The sequence below is a fragment of the Meleagris gallopavo genome, chromosome 13 (assembly GCF_905368555.1).
Source record: "Meleagris gallopavo chromosome 13, MGAL_WU_HG_1.1, whole genome shotgun sequence".
Lineage (NCBI taxonomy): Eukaryota > Metazoa > Chordata > Aves > Galliformes > Phasianidae > Meleagris > Meleagris gallopavo.
Genome location: NC_139416.1, coordinates 13,552,897 through 13,570,495, shown reverse-complemented (window position 1 = coordinate 13,570,495; position 17,599 = coordinate 13,552,897). Strand labels below are relative to the sequence as shown.

General features: G+C 36.2%; 1 protein-coding gene across 4 annotated transcripts in view; it reads right to left on the bottom strand.

The window, feature by feature from the left end:
- WWOX (WW domain containing oxidoreductase) overlaps positions 1-17,599 on the bottom strand; it is a 470,386-nt gene that overhangs the window by 369,975 nt on the left and 82,812 nt on the right. For all 4 annotated transcript variants that reach the window (XM_085235307.1, XM_085235305.1, XM_085235308.1 and 1 more), the window contains exon 6: positions 262-350. In XM_085235307.1, coding sequence (XP_085091433.1) covers positions 262-350 — 89 coding nt within the window. The remainder of the gene's footprint in view (positions 1-261; positions 351-17,599) is intronic.

Sequence of the window (17,599 nt, the reverse complement as noted above, 5' to 3'; positions counted from 1 at the left end):
GATAAAACTTGCCTGATCTGTCTTTTATACGGTTAATCTTAGGCCTTTCTCAATAGCTAGAGAATTATCGATGCCCTCCTTTAGGTTTATGATATGGCCAAACATCGAATATTGAGATCTGTGATTATTTTCTAGGATGAAAACAAAGAGTCTCATTTACGTACTGTAATTTCTGATCAGTCCAGCTATGGTGAGTTCTACCAATTTTGCTAAGCTGATAAATAACAAGAAATTATTAACTGTAATCTTCTGAATACTTACATATTCTTGGATTTGAATGCTTCAGCAAAGTTCTGCACACTTCGAAGAGAAGCAAGGTCTAAGGTCATCACTTCTACCTTGGCTTTATGCTGGAACAAAAGAAAATAAAATAAATAAAAGACAAATAACAGCAAGTTTAGTTCACAGTATCATATCGTAGCAAATGTATTATGAAACAAGACCGAGTCTCTTGTTCAGCATTACAACCCCAAAGTGAATACAAATCATCAACAGGAATGGACGAGCACAACATTCAGTGCCAAAAATAGTAATTTTATTGTGGTTCTGCTAAAGACCATATAGTGCACAGCTTTAAGTAATGCAATGAATTGACGCGAGGTAGTTTTAAGGTTAATCTGGTATGTTTTTTCCTTCCCTTCAGCTGGTGAAACTTCTAAGCAAGTCATAAAATAAAAGGTTCAGTAAGCATTATTCCTAATGCGTGCATTTTAAATAAGCCAACCAAAATATATATATTTCAAAAATACTCCATAAAACCAGCTAAATTCAACCTTGTATGTAAACCTAAAACAACCTGTTACTCAGAGTAGGAGATACACAGTTGTAGAAAACAATCTATCCACCTACATAGCTTTTCATTCAGTAAGAGTTTAGCAGGGTAAAATATTTCCTAAACAAATAGCTTACGATCTTAAAGCAACATTAGGAAGAGGATGTACAGTCCTGCAAAATGACAGGTTAACCTGAAAGTGCTAACCTTAGGCATCAGCCAAACAACAATTAATATTTTCAATTTCAAGATCCCTGTCCTCATTCCTTTTGAAATCTCAGAACAAAATCAACACAAAGTCTATTTCCGCTGCACCCAGTGAAGGGGGAAGCCAGCCCAAGACTGTGGCTCTCAGAAGCCACAATTTTGAAAGAGCTTCCACTTGGCTGCAGTAAGCACCTTGTGTCCATGCACAACACCCAGCCATTGTCTTTAGTTCTTCCACAAATGCTCTATCATAAGACATCCTCTACAGAATACCAAGCACCATGACATGCAGTTTGCATAGATCCCCTAATGAATGATGTACGCGTGCTTTTGTTCTTGCCCTCACATTTAGGATCAGTAAACTCTTTGGCACCTAAAGGAAGCTGGCAAGGGCCCTGTATTCCTCACCAGTCTTCAGTCCAATTTGCTTATCTCAGCAGAAAAAAAACTAGAGGGACACTTCACACAATTCCAGTGCTACCTATTTCTATATATAGTCATAGTTTACACAGAACGGTAGTACAGCTATAAGAGAGTGAAAAATAATAATATAGAAGAGTGAAAAAAGGGTGAGAACAGTGGCCCTATACAATCAAAGCATTTGAGTGGACAGGCAGTAGATTTGCTACGAGCATGATGCAATGAGATCTACTCTGGCCACAGAATAACACAACGAGTACTTTTGGAGGAATACAAAGGCAGTGGTAGGCCTACCAGCACAAAACGAAGCCCAGAAGAGCAATCTCATTGTATCCAAAGTTCAAGCAATTCACCTGATCCCTGTGTTTAATTGCATCTGGTGCTTTTCTCACTATGTCTGTTTTTGTTGTTGTTGCTGTTTTTATTTATTTATTTTGCTAGCACCCATTCTGCCTGCTGCAATTACCTTGCAGGTTGGGTTTAAACAGAACGTCACTCAAATTCCCTTTATCCTACTCCTGCCAGACTTAATAAAACAGCAAAATAAATATAGCCAAATTTTGACAGGTTCAGTTTGCATTAGGAAGTATCCATCAATGGGAGTATGAAGGTGCTAAATGCAACTTTCCTAAGAAGAGTCTTTGCACCCTCACAAGACACATGTCATTAGAACACTGGGATTCATTTTGCCCCACTGGGTAAATGTTTACTCCTGTTTGAAAAAGTGCTGCCCTGTGTTACGTAATAGAGCTGCAGAAAAATCTCTTCAATTTTGCAGTCTAAAGCTGTTTATTTAATAGATAAGTAGTGTACAGAGTTGGGTTTATTTTACTTCTGCTTCCCTCAGTTGAAAAATTCTTCTGCCTCTTGCAAGGAGAAAAGGACCAGAATGCTATAAATACAGGGGCATAAGAGGGGTAATAAATTTATTTTTAAAAAAGTCAAGCAGTTCAGTAGACTATACCGCAAACTGATAGTTACTATCTCCTTGTTAAGAAATTTAAGAAACTATATTAAAAAATGACCTAAAAATACATATTTTTTTAGGGTAAGGATGGCTTCATTAACTTTTCCCATTGAATAGGTAGCAGAAAAATGGCAAAACATTTCTTTTCTCAATATTCCCCCTGCTTTTGCTTTACCAAAAAAAAAAAAAAAAAAAAAAGCTAACAGACTGTAGTTCCTTTGAATATGCACGAGGTGTGTGTGGAGCACAGAAGACACTCAACTGCTCTGTTTCCCTCACAAAAGAAAATTGAGCATGTGAAGTCCACAGCACTGTCAGCAGAATGTGCCACTGAAGTTTATGACAGCATGCAGAAGGCCAGGCTGTTTTGAGTATTTTCCCAAAACAGCAACTGGGGAAAGACCTGTGGGCTTAGGCAAGTTTCTCAACTTTTCTGCTACAGATTCTTCGTTGCAAACTCAGATTCAAGCACTTCTCACAGGGACCATCAGTTCCTCCTAAAGGACAGAAACACTAAGCCTTTAGTTTCAACACACTTTCACTCCTGATTTTTCTACTCTCTTTCATATTACAATTGAAAAAAATAATATTAAAAGAAATAAAGAAAGCTATGAATAAAGCACGGTACTTGAAAGCTAAATCACTAATAATGTCAGAATAATTCCAATCAGTGACAGGAATGAGGATTTTGGTTCTGGGTTTTTTTTGTTTGTTTGTTTGATTGGAGTTTTTTTATTTGTTTTGCTTGTTTCTTTTACAGTAGCTCATCATTACCTTTAATGTTTTCCCTCTTTCTCTGTACACCTATGCAGCAGATATCACAGCATTTATTAAAACAGAAAACATACAATTTTTATTAAAAAAGATAATAAAAAAGAGAAGAGATTTCTAAAAGGCATGAAAACCATAATTGTAATCCACAGTCAGAACTGATTGCTAATGGTATGCTGCAAATCCTGATCTAATGTGTCATAATTTCATTATGCTGATGTCTCTCACCATTTTACTCCACATATTTTCAGTACCGAATTATGCCTCGTTTTATGTTATGAAGTCTTAAATGGGACTTGTCACTTTCCCAAATACAAAAGACAGTCAAGTTTAGAACTGACATCATAATATTCAACACGCTAAGACAGCAAACTCTAGAATTTTTTAAATTAAGTTGATAAAATATATCAATCCTCCTTCTACTACTTTCATTTCAATTACATCATCTAGGGGAAAATTAAACAACAGAATGGGTGTAGAATAATTTAGGTAGCTCACTTCTAGGTCACGAGACCATTACTACACAGTGCCCATCCACAGCCTGCCAAACGAGCTGCTGCCCTTGCAGCAGATTCCCAAGAGAAACACCCTGACAGCACCCAAAGCTACCCTCACACCAGACCCACACCAACTCTGCAAATCAGCCAAAAGGAGAACACACACACAGCAGAAACGTGGTTGCACTCTTTGAGTGAATCGGGGCTCTGGGGGGGACTTGCATTTCATGCAGCCCAAAGAGAGGTTCAAGGCTAACAAGATGTAGGCACAAGCGTCGTGTCTTTGAAGAAGCACCAAAGACATATCGTTCTCTAGCTCCTAACAAGGCCCCCTCCAACAACACTAAAACATTTTGAAAAATGCAAAGTAAAAACTTTATCTCGTATCTGATGGTTATATGCTCAGATCTGAAAGCATTTTATCAATATTTCCAGATAAGTTTCATTGCTCTGAATAGAAATAACACCAGAAAACACCGTATTTAGTTTTGTATGCAAGTTGTTCCCTACTGAAGCAAAAATATTAAAAATACTTACGTGCAATTGGCTATATGTTGCACTCACGCTAGAAAAAATGCTTATTGAGGCAGAAACTAACAAGAAAGTGAAAACATCCAGAAAGCAAGCAATTTCACTATATGCAATGTACTCACTTTACAGCTTAAAAACTGTTTAAAAATGAACACTGCATGGTAGAGTAGCTTGGCAGTAAACATGATTGTGCATTTGTGTCTTGGTATTGAAGAAGGAGCTCTTTTTCATAGTGAATTTTTCATTCAAATGTAAGTGATGATTTACGTTAAATATAGGTAAAGCATAGCTACATTTTCCTGAAGGATTGCAAGGAAGTGAAGAGCAGTACAATAAGTTGAAGCATAAAAGCTTTCTCTGTCATAATATTTATTATAATGGCATATAAAATAGCTGAAATAAATAATAGATGACTAAAAGTAAATTCATATGATAAAGAATCTTTCAGCAGACACCATTACTTCTGACTGCTCCAGTTTCATACCGAGTTGAAGAGTCTTAATAAATATGCTGTAGCCCCTGCATCTCATGTAAGTACAAGTCATTTGGCGAGGGCCTACTTAAAATGTAAGAGTGGACACTGGATAATTTACTGCATAATTTTACTCTCAAAAGGTATCATGTACATATCTGTTGCATTTAAAAGCTCTAAACTCAAAGCTGAATCCACAGAGCAACTAAAAATATCTGGCTTCGAGGGACTGAAAATACAAGAAATTGGTTAAAAAAAGAGTTTGATAATCTTGATGGCTGCCTTGTTATGCAAATAATTCTTTTATGCAGTGTGAGAAATAAAAAATCTCCAAGAACAATATTTATCTTAAAATACATAGAGTAAACAAATAACCAAAACTAAGCATCTGACAAGCAATGCCAAAATAAACCCCCATTTCCATGCTAAGGGCAAAGTAGAGGATGCTTCAGAAACACGTCTGGCAATTTGACACACAGCTTATGACAGCCAATAGCCAGTGCCATGCAGTATTTATCGAGGAACATTATAGGGAAAAAAGCTTTCACCCAGGATTAGGACTGTAAATATTATAGTCCCTAGCATTCAACATTTGGTACTTCATGTAAAACTCTATTTATGTAATGCCTGCTTGATATTGCTGTGCGCTTTGAATGCTACACAATTCCTTCCCATGGATCTGAATGGGACAAATGAATCTCCTTGCTAGAAGAGTGACCCAAAGATACATACTAGACCACTTGCTGATCATCTCAGGACCTCTCTTTTAACATGAAGAATGAATTATAATGATTATTTGCCTTTTCCTTACCCCTCCTCCAGAACATTTATGGATGGTTTGGCAGAGAAAAGTTTATATTGTTGGTATCTTCTACAAGTTATAACAGTAAGAGGCCTCTTCAGAAAAACATGAAGCCATCAAGCTGTGATAGGACTGGACTACCAATGCATATCATTCAGCTCAAACAGCAGTTCCCTAACATGATAGCCTAGAACAAACTTCTGAATTGGAGATTTAATCTCAGTTTGGTTATAAAAGCAATAAGGAAGTCAGGATCCTCCTAGAGATTGAAAATAAAGGCATCAAGTGAACAATTTAAACACCAAAGACAAGAGATATGGAAGAGTAGTAAAGGAGACCTGATATGAAGGAGTTCAATTTTTGTGAATGCCATACACCAACACAGCATTTGGTCCCCACACTGAAACAAAGTAGTGATACTTTTCCTTCTTCCAAACACTTAATTTACCTATAATTTAAGTTTCATGTCATAAATGCAGCTATATTACAGAACCCCCTGGCTATAATTTGTAATTTGAGTTGGACGTGGAAGTGCTTTCTTAGTCATGCAATAGGTCATTTTAATACCCCAAAATTTATGAGCTGTGTGTCTATATCCAAAGAGAAATGCAAAATACACTCATCTACTTCATTGTAGCCACGCAACTTTTTTTCAGGTTTTAATATTTATTAGTCTTTAGTAATAAATACCTCTACTATGAGCAATGTTTTGTTATTTCACAATCTTTACATTAGCTAACACTTAGATCAGCATCTCTGCAAATTTGGCCTTTTATATGTACCAACGACAATTATAAAGGTAAAAAGCACTGATCTCGAAAAGAAATTCAGATATCTTTACAGAAATAAACTACAACAACCCTAAATCGTGTTTATAAAGTGTAACTGAAGTCAGTCTCCAAGGGCCATTTCAAAAATTATTTATTTCTTAACTGTACAGAAGAAGAAAAAACATACAGAAATTACTAGACTATAATTTCAGAATGCCTCAATTTGCAGGCTCCAAATGTCCCTGATTTTTCTTGGATACGCGTAGTTCCATTGCACGCAGCATGCATCTGCTTCAATTACAAGAAAGTACATGCATTAAAAAAAAAAATCTACCATAGGTTTTGGCAGTAGGGATTTGTCTAGCTCCTAATGTACACAAACTGTTGGTATTTCCTTGGAAGCCTACTTTTAGCTGGATTTTTTTCTTTCCCTGGATATAGATCATTTCTTTCCATCTCCAAACCCCATTCCTGTAAAGCTCATTTAAATTCATCTTGGGGAATCTCAAGTAATCTTGGCAATATATTACATGTGTATGGTTTACTGTTCTAATAAACATATATTCTTGTTTACAGAATAATAGAGGGAGCCTGGGAACGTGAAACAGGATCTGGACTGTGGAGAACCTCCTATTCAAATGCTTTCAATTCTTTTCATTCTGAAAGATTTGAAGTGATAGCAGAAGACACTGTCAAAAACAGCAACAAGGCAAACAGCATTGGGATAATTTAGAAGCCACAGACTGCTTTCCTCCAAAAGAGTGCTCAGATTGAGGTTACTTGTTGTTGTTAATCATCCACAGCATTAAAGACATGCTATCTTATGCATACAGCTGCACGTACAGGGATGTATCAAACTTACAACAGGATTTCTCACTTAGGTTTTGCACACACACAAAACGTTAGCGTCCTTACTACAGATGCCAAGCAAGTCGAGAAAAGCATGATGGTCAAAAGGGCAACAATGTTTAAGTAAATACGAAATGAACCCTTTTCCCCTGTTCTCTCATGATCCATAATCATAAGCTATGTTGTTGCCGGAAAGTGCAGACATGCACTGCGCAGTGCATTAATCCTTCAAACACTAACAGATGCCGGCAGGGATTTAGGCTGGAATGTATTTACAAAGTGACAAATTATGTTCCGTATTATACAGAGAGAGAAAGAGCACCCACAAATAGGCTGATAAATGTCAGCTGTAGTCACGACAAACGGTTTATTTTTATTATACTGTAACCACAAATGTTTTTTTGCAGGGAGGCCCAAAGATTTATTTGTTGCAGGAAAAAACAAGATTATATATGACACAAAGTAATAACTGTGAGATCACTGATGTTCTGGGCAGCTTGCCCTCCTGGAAGCTATGTTCAGATTGAAAATTGTTGCTTAAAAATGGTATGTTACATGACACAAAGTAAATAGTTCATAAATCTGTACTGCAACAACAATAACTAACAATTAAAGACAGTCTAAGGCTGTGGCATATATAAGCTAGAAGGAAAGTTTAGTATTTCTCTTAGTCGAACGCTGAAAACGAAGTAACAATTTTAAAATAAATCTGAAGAAATTGTTTCAGATTAAGAGCAAAGTGCGATAATTGCGAGATGGAAGCAACAAATTTAGAACACGGGCATAGGGCTCTCTCCAGGAACAGTCAGTGCGGCACAATTAATTGGCAGGATAGTGACGTCTGCAGGCTTACAAACGCACTGCAGCTGTTAGGAAGTACCTCAAATCCTGCCAATAGACCTATGGTAACGTTCAAACACACACAAGCGCACACACTTAATTCTGGAAAAATATAAATACGGATATTCTTAAAAATCATTACTACTTTAATAACAATTCCGAGGTGCTTCAACATCAGTAGAAATACTTAGACAAACAAGGAAATGGAAAATAAAATAATAAAGACTTTTTGGTCTGCAGTTCATGGCATATAATCTCCTAGCTTTGAACAAGATAATATAGACATCTTACGGGACTCTATCCTCAAAGAAATAAATGCAGATACAAATTCCTCCTTCTGCTTCCACAACTGTTCACATCTCCTGGTTAAGAGACAGACACAAAATGAAACCATCGCAGGTCACATTGCCATGTACGTAATTTTAGAAAGTGAAATAAAAGGACTGAATCACATTAGTAAAGATTTCTTGTACAAATAAGGGTTGGCAGGATCAGGTTCTCAATACAAACTCAATATTCACAATATAGACTTTGATGAAATATATGAAGTCTTTCTGAATGCACAAGAAAATATCAAGCATATTTGAACAGTAGTGGAATACGGAAACGCGGCATTATGCCATTTGATTTCTGATGACACACAAAGGAAGTTGCTGGGTTTTTAAATACTTTCTTTCTTAAGAAATAAGGATTATACGACAGAGAAAACATGAGCAAATGGACTGGAATTAAAATTCATTGAAAATGTGGCCCGTCTCAGGGATTGTGTTATTCTGCTTGTGATCAACAATGTAAAGCCTTCATTAAAACCCCAGGGATACTTAAAAATCAGAGCTCAAAGTCCAGGCCATATTTTACAGATGCATAAAGCCGACTGCATCCAGCACAGACAGAAGGGGTCACGAGCCCAGGTCACATAGTTCTACTAACTATGAAAGTCAAAAAGAGCTTTGGCATCAGTGTGAACGAAATCCGAAGTAGTGCCTCATTTTTAAGCGCTGCCAACATGAACAGCTGAAATTTCTTTCTACAAAGTATGTCTTTTTAAATAAAGTTTTGATCTATAGATAACAAAAGGACACACTCAGCAATATGGTGGGAGAGTCTGTGCCCACCTACCATTACACTTATTTTTCTTATATAATTTCCTACATACAAATTGCCAGTGAATCATATAGTTACACGGATGAAGACCTACCTTAGAATTACATTGTTACATGATTTGTATACACAAAAGAAGGAACTGCTGCCACTGCAGCAAGTAAAGCAGCAAGAAAAGCAAAGTAAAACACTAATATTAACCGAAAATATCTACCTGAAGAATAAGCACACAAAATTGATATGAATGTTTCATAGCTCAGAGGGAGGGAGGAAGAAGTAAGTTATAAAGAAAATACTTATTGCCATTCCCTTTAAGAAAAGAAGCAAAACTGAAACACAAAGAACTGAAGATAAGCAGCATGATAAGCCTGTGAGTAGTACTCTCCCTGCTGGACACAAAGACTTTTAGATCCTTTCTACAATTTAGCTGCCATAAGGGTTAATAGTATCCCTCAGTCACTCAGTTACTGAATTAATCTCAATTTCATAGATATTGTCAGATACCATTAAATAATTCAAATATATTCTACCTCACTAGCTTTTTCAGCTTAGGCTTTTCCCAATTTCAAGGTAAATACTAGCTGTACCTACCTGAACACCTGAAAAAATAGCAGCTACTGTATATCTTACCCATATGCCACATGCAAAAATGTAAAACATATTAAAAAAAAAATCAAAAAGAAAATTTCCAAGCAGATGTTTATAAACAGAAGGTAACGGATAAAAACCCAAACACAATGCTGCATTATGTTACATGATTCACTGATGAACCCATTGGAACTACAGCAAAAAGCCCTTCTGGAAAACTTCCAGAAATTAAAAGGTGCAAACAAGCTGCCTAATACCCTTGCGTAGACTGAATTCTTATGAAGAAAATAAAGTTTATTGTCTGGAAACAGAGAAAGCATGAGGAAAGCACTAAAGCAATGGAGGTGAACAATTAGACAGATGTTCACTTAAGGAAATAAAGAGAACAGAAGAAGCCATCACTGAGGAATTTTACGAGAGTACTGACAACTCTGCACCTCATCAAGGGCACTGGTAAAGTTAAAGCCACTGAAGACGTTTCTGCTCAACTCCAGGATAACTGCTGACCTTGCAGAAGTCTGCATTGAGCAAATGTGGCTTAGGAAAATAGCATTATACTTTTCATTTTACAATTTCCCAAACACCGTCCATACACTGTACTGTGTATTTCAAGGAAGTTAACTGCACTTCCTTATATGATAATATAATACACTCATAATTTGTCCTATGTCTGTGCATCAGGAAAAGTCTATATTAAAAAAGATTTTGTCATTTAAGGAAAATTCAATACTGCCAGTTACATCTCATCTTCATATACGTGAATGGCTGGAATGGTTTTTGGTTAATACAATTAAATGTTGTATTTCCAAGAGTTTGCATAGTATGCAATATGGTAAGTTGAACACATGTAGTACTGTGACATTTAACTACCAAAAGATTAAGGGGAAAAAAAAAAAAACAATATCTTGTTGATAATCTGCCCAAATAAAACAGAGAGACACAGATGCGGGCAAAACCAAGGAAAAGGAATTGACAACAAGAAAGAATTTTTATTTATTTATTTATTTTGCAAGGATTTTCTGTGCTGGTGCAGGCTGAGGTACTAATATCATTTGTTTCAAACAAATATATTTCTATTGTTTAAAATATCATTTCAAGACCCTGATTTATGATAATACTTCCACTTTTCAGAAAAGGAAAAAAAAATCCTCCAAATATCAAGTGCATTCCTGATTTCTCCGTTCCTTTTATCAACTCGCATACTTTTAAAAATGCTCTCAAAGTCCTACGCCAATGTAGCTCATCATCATTAACATGACTCTCATCATTTTCTTGTTTACTGCAGACTACTTCCTATTACACACAATAGAATTATTATCAAGTCCTATTCCAACAAAACAGTACATTGTTTCTGAACTGTAAATATAAATATGACACATCACCTTAGCCACACAGTACAGGATACACAGATATCAGCAGTGAACTATCCAGTTATCCAACTGTCAGATTTTTCACCAGCTTTAAAGCCTGGACAAGTCTAACTTGCTCTTTAGGATTGTTAGCATAACCCATTTTGGCATCAGGTAGTAGAGATTGAGATGAAGTGGAGAGGAAGTATCAATTAAAGGCTATGTAGTAATTTATAATCTATTACTCACATACACAAGAAAAAAATCCCATAAAGTAGATTATTAGAAAATATTTGTTTGTTTTTTAAACAACTCCAGACTGTCTTTTTTGAGCATCAGCCAGCAGTTCTGCTTTCCAAAAGGAATAATTCCTTTTCTTTCCAAACATTTCTGTGCAATTTGCAGTTTGCAGTACAATTAGCAGTTTGCCCAGGTCTGCAGGGGTCACCCTGCATATTCCCTACGCACTCATGTTTCAAAGTTCTCAGTAACTCAAGAGAAATGAAGAAGAAAATTTCATCATTCATGTTTTAAATAATATAAAAGATGTGGAAAGTGATTGATTTAAACTGTAGAATTGAAATCAGTTATGGGGTGGAATTTTTTTATGTACTGTAAGGTCAAGTAATAGTAAATAATTAATGAATTATGAAACAAATTTTCTATAAAACAACACAAATTATATTCAATGAGATCTAAAGTGTAGTTACACCAAAAATCCATATAATATACCACAAAATGAAGAAAATGCAAGATACTGAGAAATAAAGGAGTTTTTTGCTATTACACTGGAATAACTGTTACTCCGATGAAATATAAATAATGTATTTCCATACATACATATAATTTCCAAAGGTTTTAAATGCCATAGACTACAATAAAAAGGGAGAATTTATAATTTTTTTCTATTGCTTTTTCCTCATCTCTCCAACGGTCAATGTGGACCCCATGGCAGCTGAGAGCAGAATGACCAAGTGGTCATGGTCTACACAAAATCACAGGGATCTTCCTCTGGTCTTGCTGCTGGTTTGGTTTCAGCTACAGTCTAATGACTGCTTGTCCATACTGCTTCTTTACCAGTCTGAATTTTATGTTTTTTGATGCTGAGGTTGTATCTTATATTTCAGTAGAGTGCACAACTCAATATTGTAATTATCTTGCTTACTTAGACCTTTGTGGGCAATCGACACACAATTAGTAACATGAATTCAAGTCAAGGTGTCAAAGAGGAAAATCCTAAAGTCACCCAAGATATTTTTTGACTTGAAATACATGGTTAGTTCAGTTTAGAGCTTTCTGGATTAGTAGATGGGAAACTTGCTTAACTGCATGAAATTCACGTTCTGAATTGCAATTTATCTATATTTTTTAAAGTCCCATTTTTGCTTAGAGAGGAAACAATTCCAGCTTTCAGACTAAATTTTAGCAAAATATTACACACAGAAAAAGAGGAAGGAGAAAAATAAGCAGCTTTTGAGGAATGGGTTTCTCACTTACAGCGACTGCTCTTCATTCATTTGAAAGTGTCCCAGGGGATAACAAATGAGAAAAAAATAAACACAGCAAAGTTTCCTGACAAATTGTTGCATCAAATGCAGACAATCTATCAAACCAATTTCATAAATAGTCCATACTAAAATATTTAAAATAAATGTGAGCAGGAAGTTGGGTCTCCAATAGCAACTGTTTCACCACTTGCTTTGGGTCACAGCAGCAGTCAGAACTACGCAGGTTCTGATACAAAACTCACAGTCCCTATGCCAAGTAGTTCACAGAATTCTGTTGTCCTTGTCCTATTTTCAGGTAAAAGTTTCATAGCCAAAGTTTTTGGAACTCACAGAGATACAATGGCTGTGAATTTCTGAGTGACGTTATCATACACTACAGCTTGAAAAGCCCATGACTACTGCCAGTTTCAACTACATGATTGACAAAGTTAAGTGAAAATAACCCTTTTCTCCCTTCCCATAGATTCGTTCTGCACCATTTCTAAGAATTTTTTCCTTTTACTTTATTCTGCCTTTTCTAATCAGGAGAGCAAGTTTGACCAGTACAAGAACACAGCAAAATTCACAAGGAACAACACAGCACTTCCAGGCATGACTCACTAATTCTCTTAGGCTCTTCTGAAAGGGATATTCCAACATAAGGCAGAGAATGTTTGTATTTATAAGACTTTGATTAAGTAGGCAATTTTAGGACAGAGACAAGTAAAAGGAAAATGAAAAAGTTCCAGAAGTATTGAATTTTGTTTAAAAAACACAATTCCTCTAATCAACTACATCCATGGATTATTTAATAAGGGAAATTATCCAGAAATGAAAAAAGCTAGTGAAGTAGATGAGGCAACAAGCATATGTACTCCAACCCTTTAGATGGCTTCAGCATTTGGTTTCAATTGAGTTTAAAAACACCTCATATAACGTGGCACTAGCCCTCTGAAAAAAAGAAGAAAAAAAAAAATCAACACAAGCAGATGAGATAAAAACCTGAGCTATTTCTCAAAGCTGTGTACAGAGTTGCATGAGCATTTTTTGAAGATTTTAACTTTCTTGCTTTGTTCCTAAAGACCTGGATGGTGGTACACCTAAAAGTAAAGTTCCACCCATTGTCTGCCAGCACTATAAAAGGGCATGAGGGCATGATACTACTACAGATCCAGTTCTTAACTTTCCTAGCTCAACCCAGCACATTAGCAGTCATAAGCAAGTAACTATTTGCATTTGTAAAGATAAACAGATGGGCATATCAGACCCCCCTAAACTTCTGAACAGCTTATTGGTGTACTCAGTTCTCATTAGAATTAACATGAACCAAAGTACACTGAAAACTTCATCTTTCCTTTTAAGGAAGTTGAATTGCTTGCTTTAAATAGGAGATAATTCTAAAATTTAAAATCCAACCAGAAATATCATTATGTCACGAGCAGAAGCACGACAGTGAAAGTAAAGGACTGATTTTTAGCAGACCACTTTTCTGCCTCACATGGCAGGTTGCTCCCAAGCTACACCATGTTGTTCCAAAGCAGCTACAAGTTGCAGCCCCCACACTGACCAGACCACATGAAACTGCTCAAACTCCGGCTCCAAAGCTAGAAATGTTAATTCATCATTCTGTCAAAATAATGACATTCATTCACAAATACCATCCAGTCTCCTCCGCACCTGGCTGAGTCTTCTGTTCAGCCCTGTGAAACACACTAATTACATAATTTCTCTGCCTATTCTTTGGACAGTGTACCTCACTGTGTTTGAAAAGTGTAATCATATAGAACTAAAACTGGACAAACATCCTAACACTTGACAGAACAGGCAGGCCAGAGAAACAGGAACGTCAGTTGCCCTACTCAGATGCCAAGCCCACCTTTTTGAACACCTTACATGAAACTCTCACAGTCTTTCCACTCTCTTGCCCATGCAAAATTCATTGAAGTGCTACAGGTTGCCAATTTAAGATGCTCTCAGTAAGAGCATTTAGCTTGTACCCATGGCCCTCACAAAAACCATAGCCCTGAAGTACAACTGGTACTTGTACACTATATTGTACACTATCACTTGGGCAAGTGAGGGCCCTCTGTAATCTTCTACAGCTGTAGATTTTTATGCTTCTTGCATAAAATAATCCAAGCCCGGAATGTCACATCCCTGATCTTAAGCAGCGCAACCTTCAATCTCTCCTGAAGAATGGTGAAACAGATGCTTAAAGTAAAGGAATAGGGAGAGGTTGCCTCAAATACAATTACCTTCTGCTCAGAACTCTCATTCCTGTAAAACAGAGGACACTACATCAAATTCTTCTAAGTTTCAAAAAGAGAGTAATGCAGACCTCTGTGAACCATTATGATTAAAAACAAATATATTATCTCCTGGCAACATTTCACAAAGTTCTCCACCCAGTAAACAATATCCAAGAGCTATCACCAAGTAAGGCTCAGCTGAACAAAGCACAGCCAATACACAGCCCCCGAAGGTTTACGTATGCAGCAATACCAGGACTCAGGCAATTACAAAGATGGACAAAATCAAGTATGAAAGTTACCAGGGAAATTTCTCTGCAAAAAAATAAAAATAAATAAAAATAAAAATTGTGCTTAGGAATTCAGGTTCCCCCAGAGTTTAAGAGGAAGTTGTTGAAGATCTACTTTTTGAAATGACCAGCTGCAGCCAAGCCATCCTTAAGCAATAATTGTGAATGGAATCCTGAATTTTGAAGTGTTAAGGCCCTTAGCTACAATCAGGTCTTCACTGTGTCCTGCACTGTACAAACAGACAGCACTTCCCCAAAACAAACTAATAAAGCACCCCACCTAAGGATAAGGACAAAAGCTGATGTACAGAACAAGGTCTCAAGGTTACATGGCACATCAGAGGAGGAACCTAACAGAGCCATCCAAGTTTCAGAATAATGTTCAAATCCTCACGGCAACGGCTTTAGCAAACATCTCTCTTAATAAGGTGCAGAAAGAAAGAAAATTCAGAGCTGACCTTTAGAAAATATTCCTGTTATGTTTTTCAGCTGCTGCGGTGATAAGGAGGACATGTTTTTCTGAATGAGTACCCTGTGCCTTTAATGGTTCATTTGTAGTTCAGAATAAAATCTGAACTATTTGTTGTTCATTGTTGTTATATTCTGTTCCAAGGTTCATAATTTGAAAATTGACTTTGGGGACTTTTTGCTTGGTCTATTAAAATGATTCATGTTGCATTCAACATAAATTGTGCATACACAGAGGAGGCTTAGCACACGTATTCACAGTATAATAACTAAAGTGAATTTTGTACAAGCTGCAGTTTGTGGCACGGATGCAGTATCATTTGTCTTAATTTTTCTCCAGCATTACATTAGGCTAGTGCATTTACATTTCCAGGTATGCCTAAACACTTTAAAACTTTCTTTTTACAGCATGAGTAAAGAGCGAATCAAATCTACATGTTTATATATGATGAAACAAAGTAATGCCTTTTTACTGTCTAAAGTACACATGGATTTACTTTCCACTTACCTTCCTGCTCAAAGGCAGCTGCAAAGTGCATGAAATACGCACCACCTATGAATCATGGAGCATTCCTATTAAAAAGATGATAATGTTCTGTTTTACCTTTCAAAAACATATGGTAACACTCACCGAGTCTAAGTGGTTTTGTCACTGAAAACTACCGGTGTAATATAAAGCAAAGTATGAAAGTGTTTAGTGTTTCATAAGACTTTAGGAAAATTTGGGAAAATTAACTGTATAAGAGCTGAGAGGTGATTTCAGGCACCGTGTTCAGAAATACTGATCTTGCAGAATGTAAGAGGATTTGCCAGAGGAGTGCGAATCAAAGTCAATACGTGGCAAAAAAATAACCAAGACTGTAATCCAATTGTCACTCCATCCTCAGTGAGTCTCAGGAAAACCTTCTCCTGATGTATGGCTTTATTTAAAACAATTACTTTCATACTTCTGCAGCGCAATTTTCTGCTGAAAAGCACTCAGAAATTCATATGCACGGCAATCCAGGGCAGATGGTCTGAACAAATATGTATGTTGCTCCAAAAGTAATGCCTCTTATTTATCTCCACAGAAACTGCAACAAAGAGCACAATAACAGTATCTGGTAAAGCAAATTCTCAGCTACAAAATGCTATTTTTCAAGGTAATCTCCACCATTACCCACTCTCATACGAGCTAGGATCTCCCATGCAGAACGCATTGCAATAAGAGTCACACTTGCAGCAGCTAACTGCTATTTTTAATTCTTTTTTTCTAAGTAAACAAAACCCACAGAAACTACCAAATCCTTCTATCAGTATTACAAATCAGAACAAACACAGAACAGAAAATTGCATAAGTAAATTAAGGCTGCAATGTTGGGTGCTATTATCCAGTACTAAGGATAAGCAGCTCTTACTGCAAGCTGGAGAAGAACTACTTATGTATTAAGGATTTGCCTTTTTCATTTACACACATTTTACCTGTGTGTTTATATTTCTGACTCGCTGAAGATTAGGATAACAACAAGGTTTTATAAAGACACAAAAATGAGAAGCACAGAAATGCGTAGTCTTGAATTCAAGATGGCACAGAAAACAGAATTCACAACATTTTTCTTAATTTTTTTTACATATAATAATTCTCAAATTGAAGCACTTCAGCTGTTTTTAATAGCTCAGCTTTAATGATGAGCATCAGTTTACACATTTTGAAATTACATAAATGTTCATTAATACCTTGGAAATAGAGTTTTATTCAACATATTACTTAAAATTCAGGAAATTCAGGTAAAAATACGCAATGCAGAAATTCAAGCAGCAGTTCAATGTAGAAGCAGTTAACTCCAAAACGCATTCAGAATCAGAGACGTAGGTACTCTATGTGCTAAATCATACAGAGTAAAAAAAAAAAAATCTATATTTTAATCTTTTTGGGTGGAAACAAATTATCTTATTTACTACATGAATGGTTTCCTCAATTTGACGCCAATCTTTGGAGGCAACTTCAACCTGTCTGAATTAAACAGTCTGCAGAAGAAAAGACTAGATTATTTATATTATAGGATACTGTTAAAAACTAAAATTGAAAGCTTACTTTACCATATATTGAAAATAAGAACATGCACATCACTCCATCGTACAAAAAAACTAATTTTACTTTTTATGTTCTCTGAGAGAAGTTTGATGAGA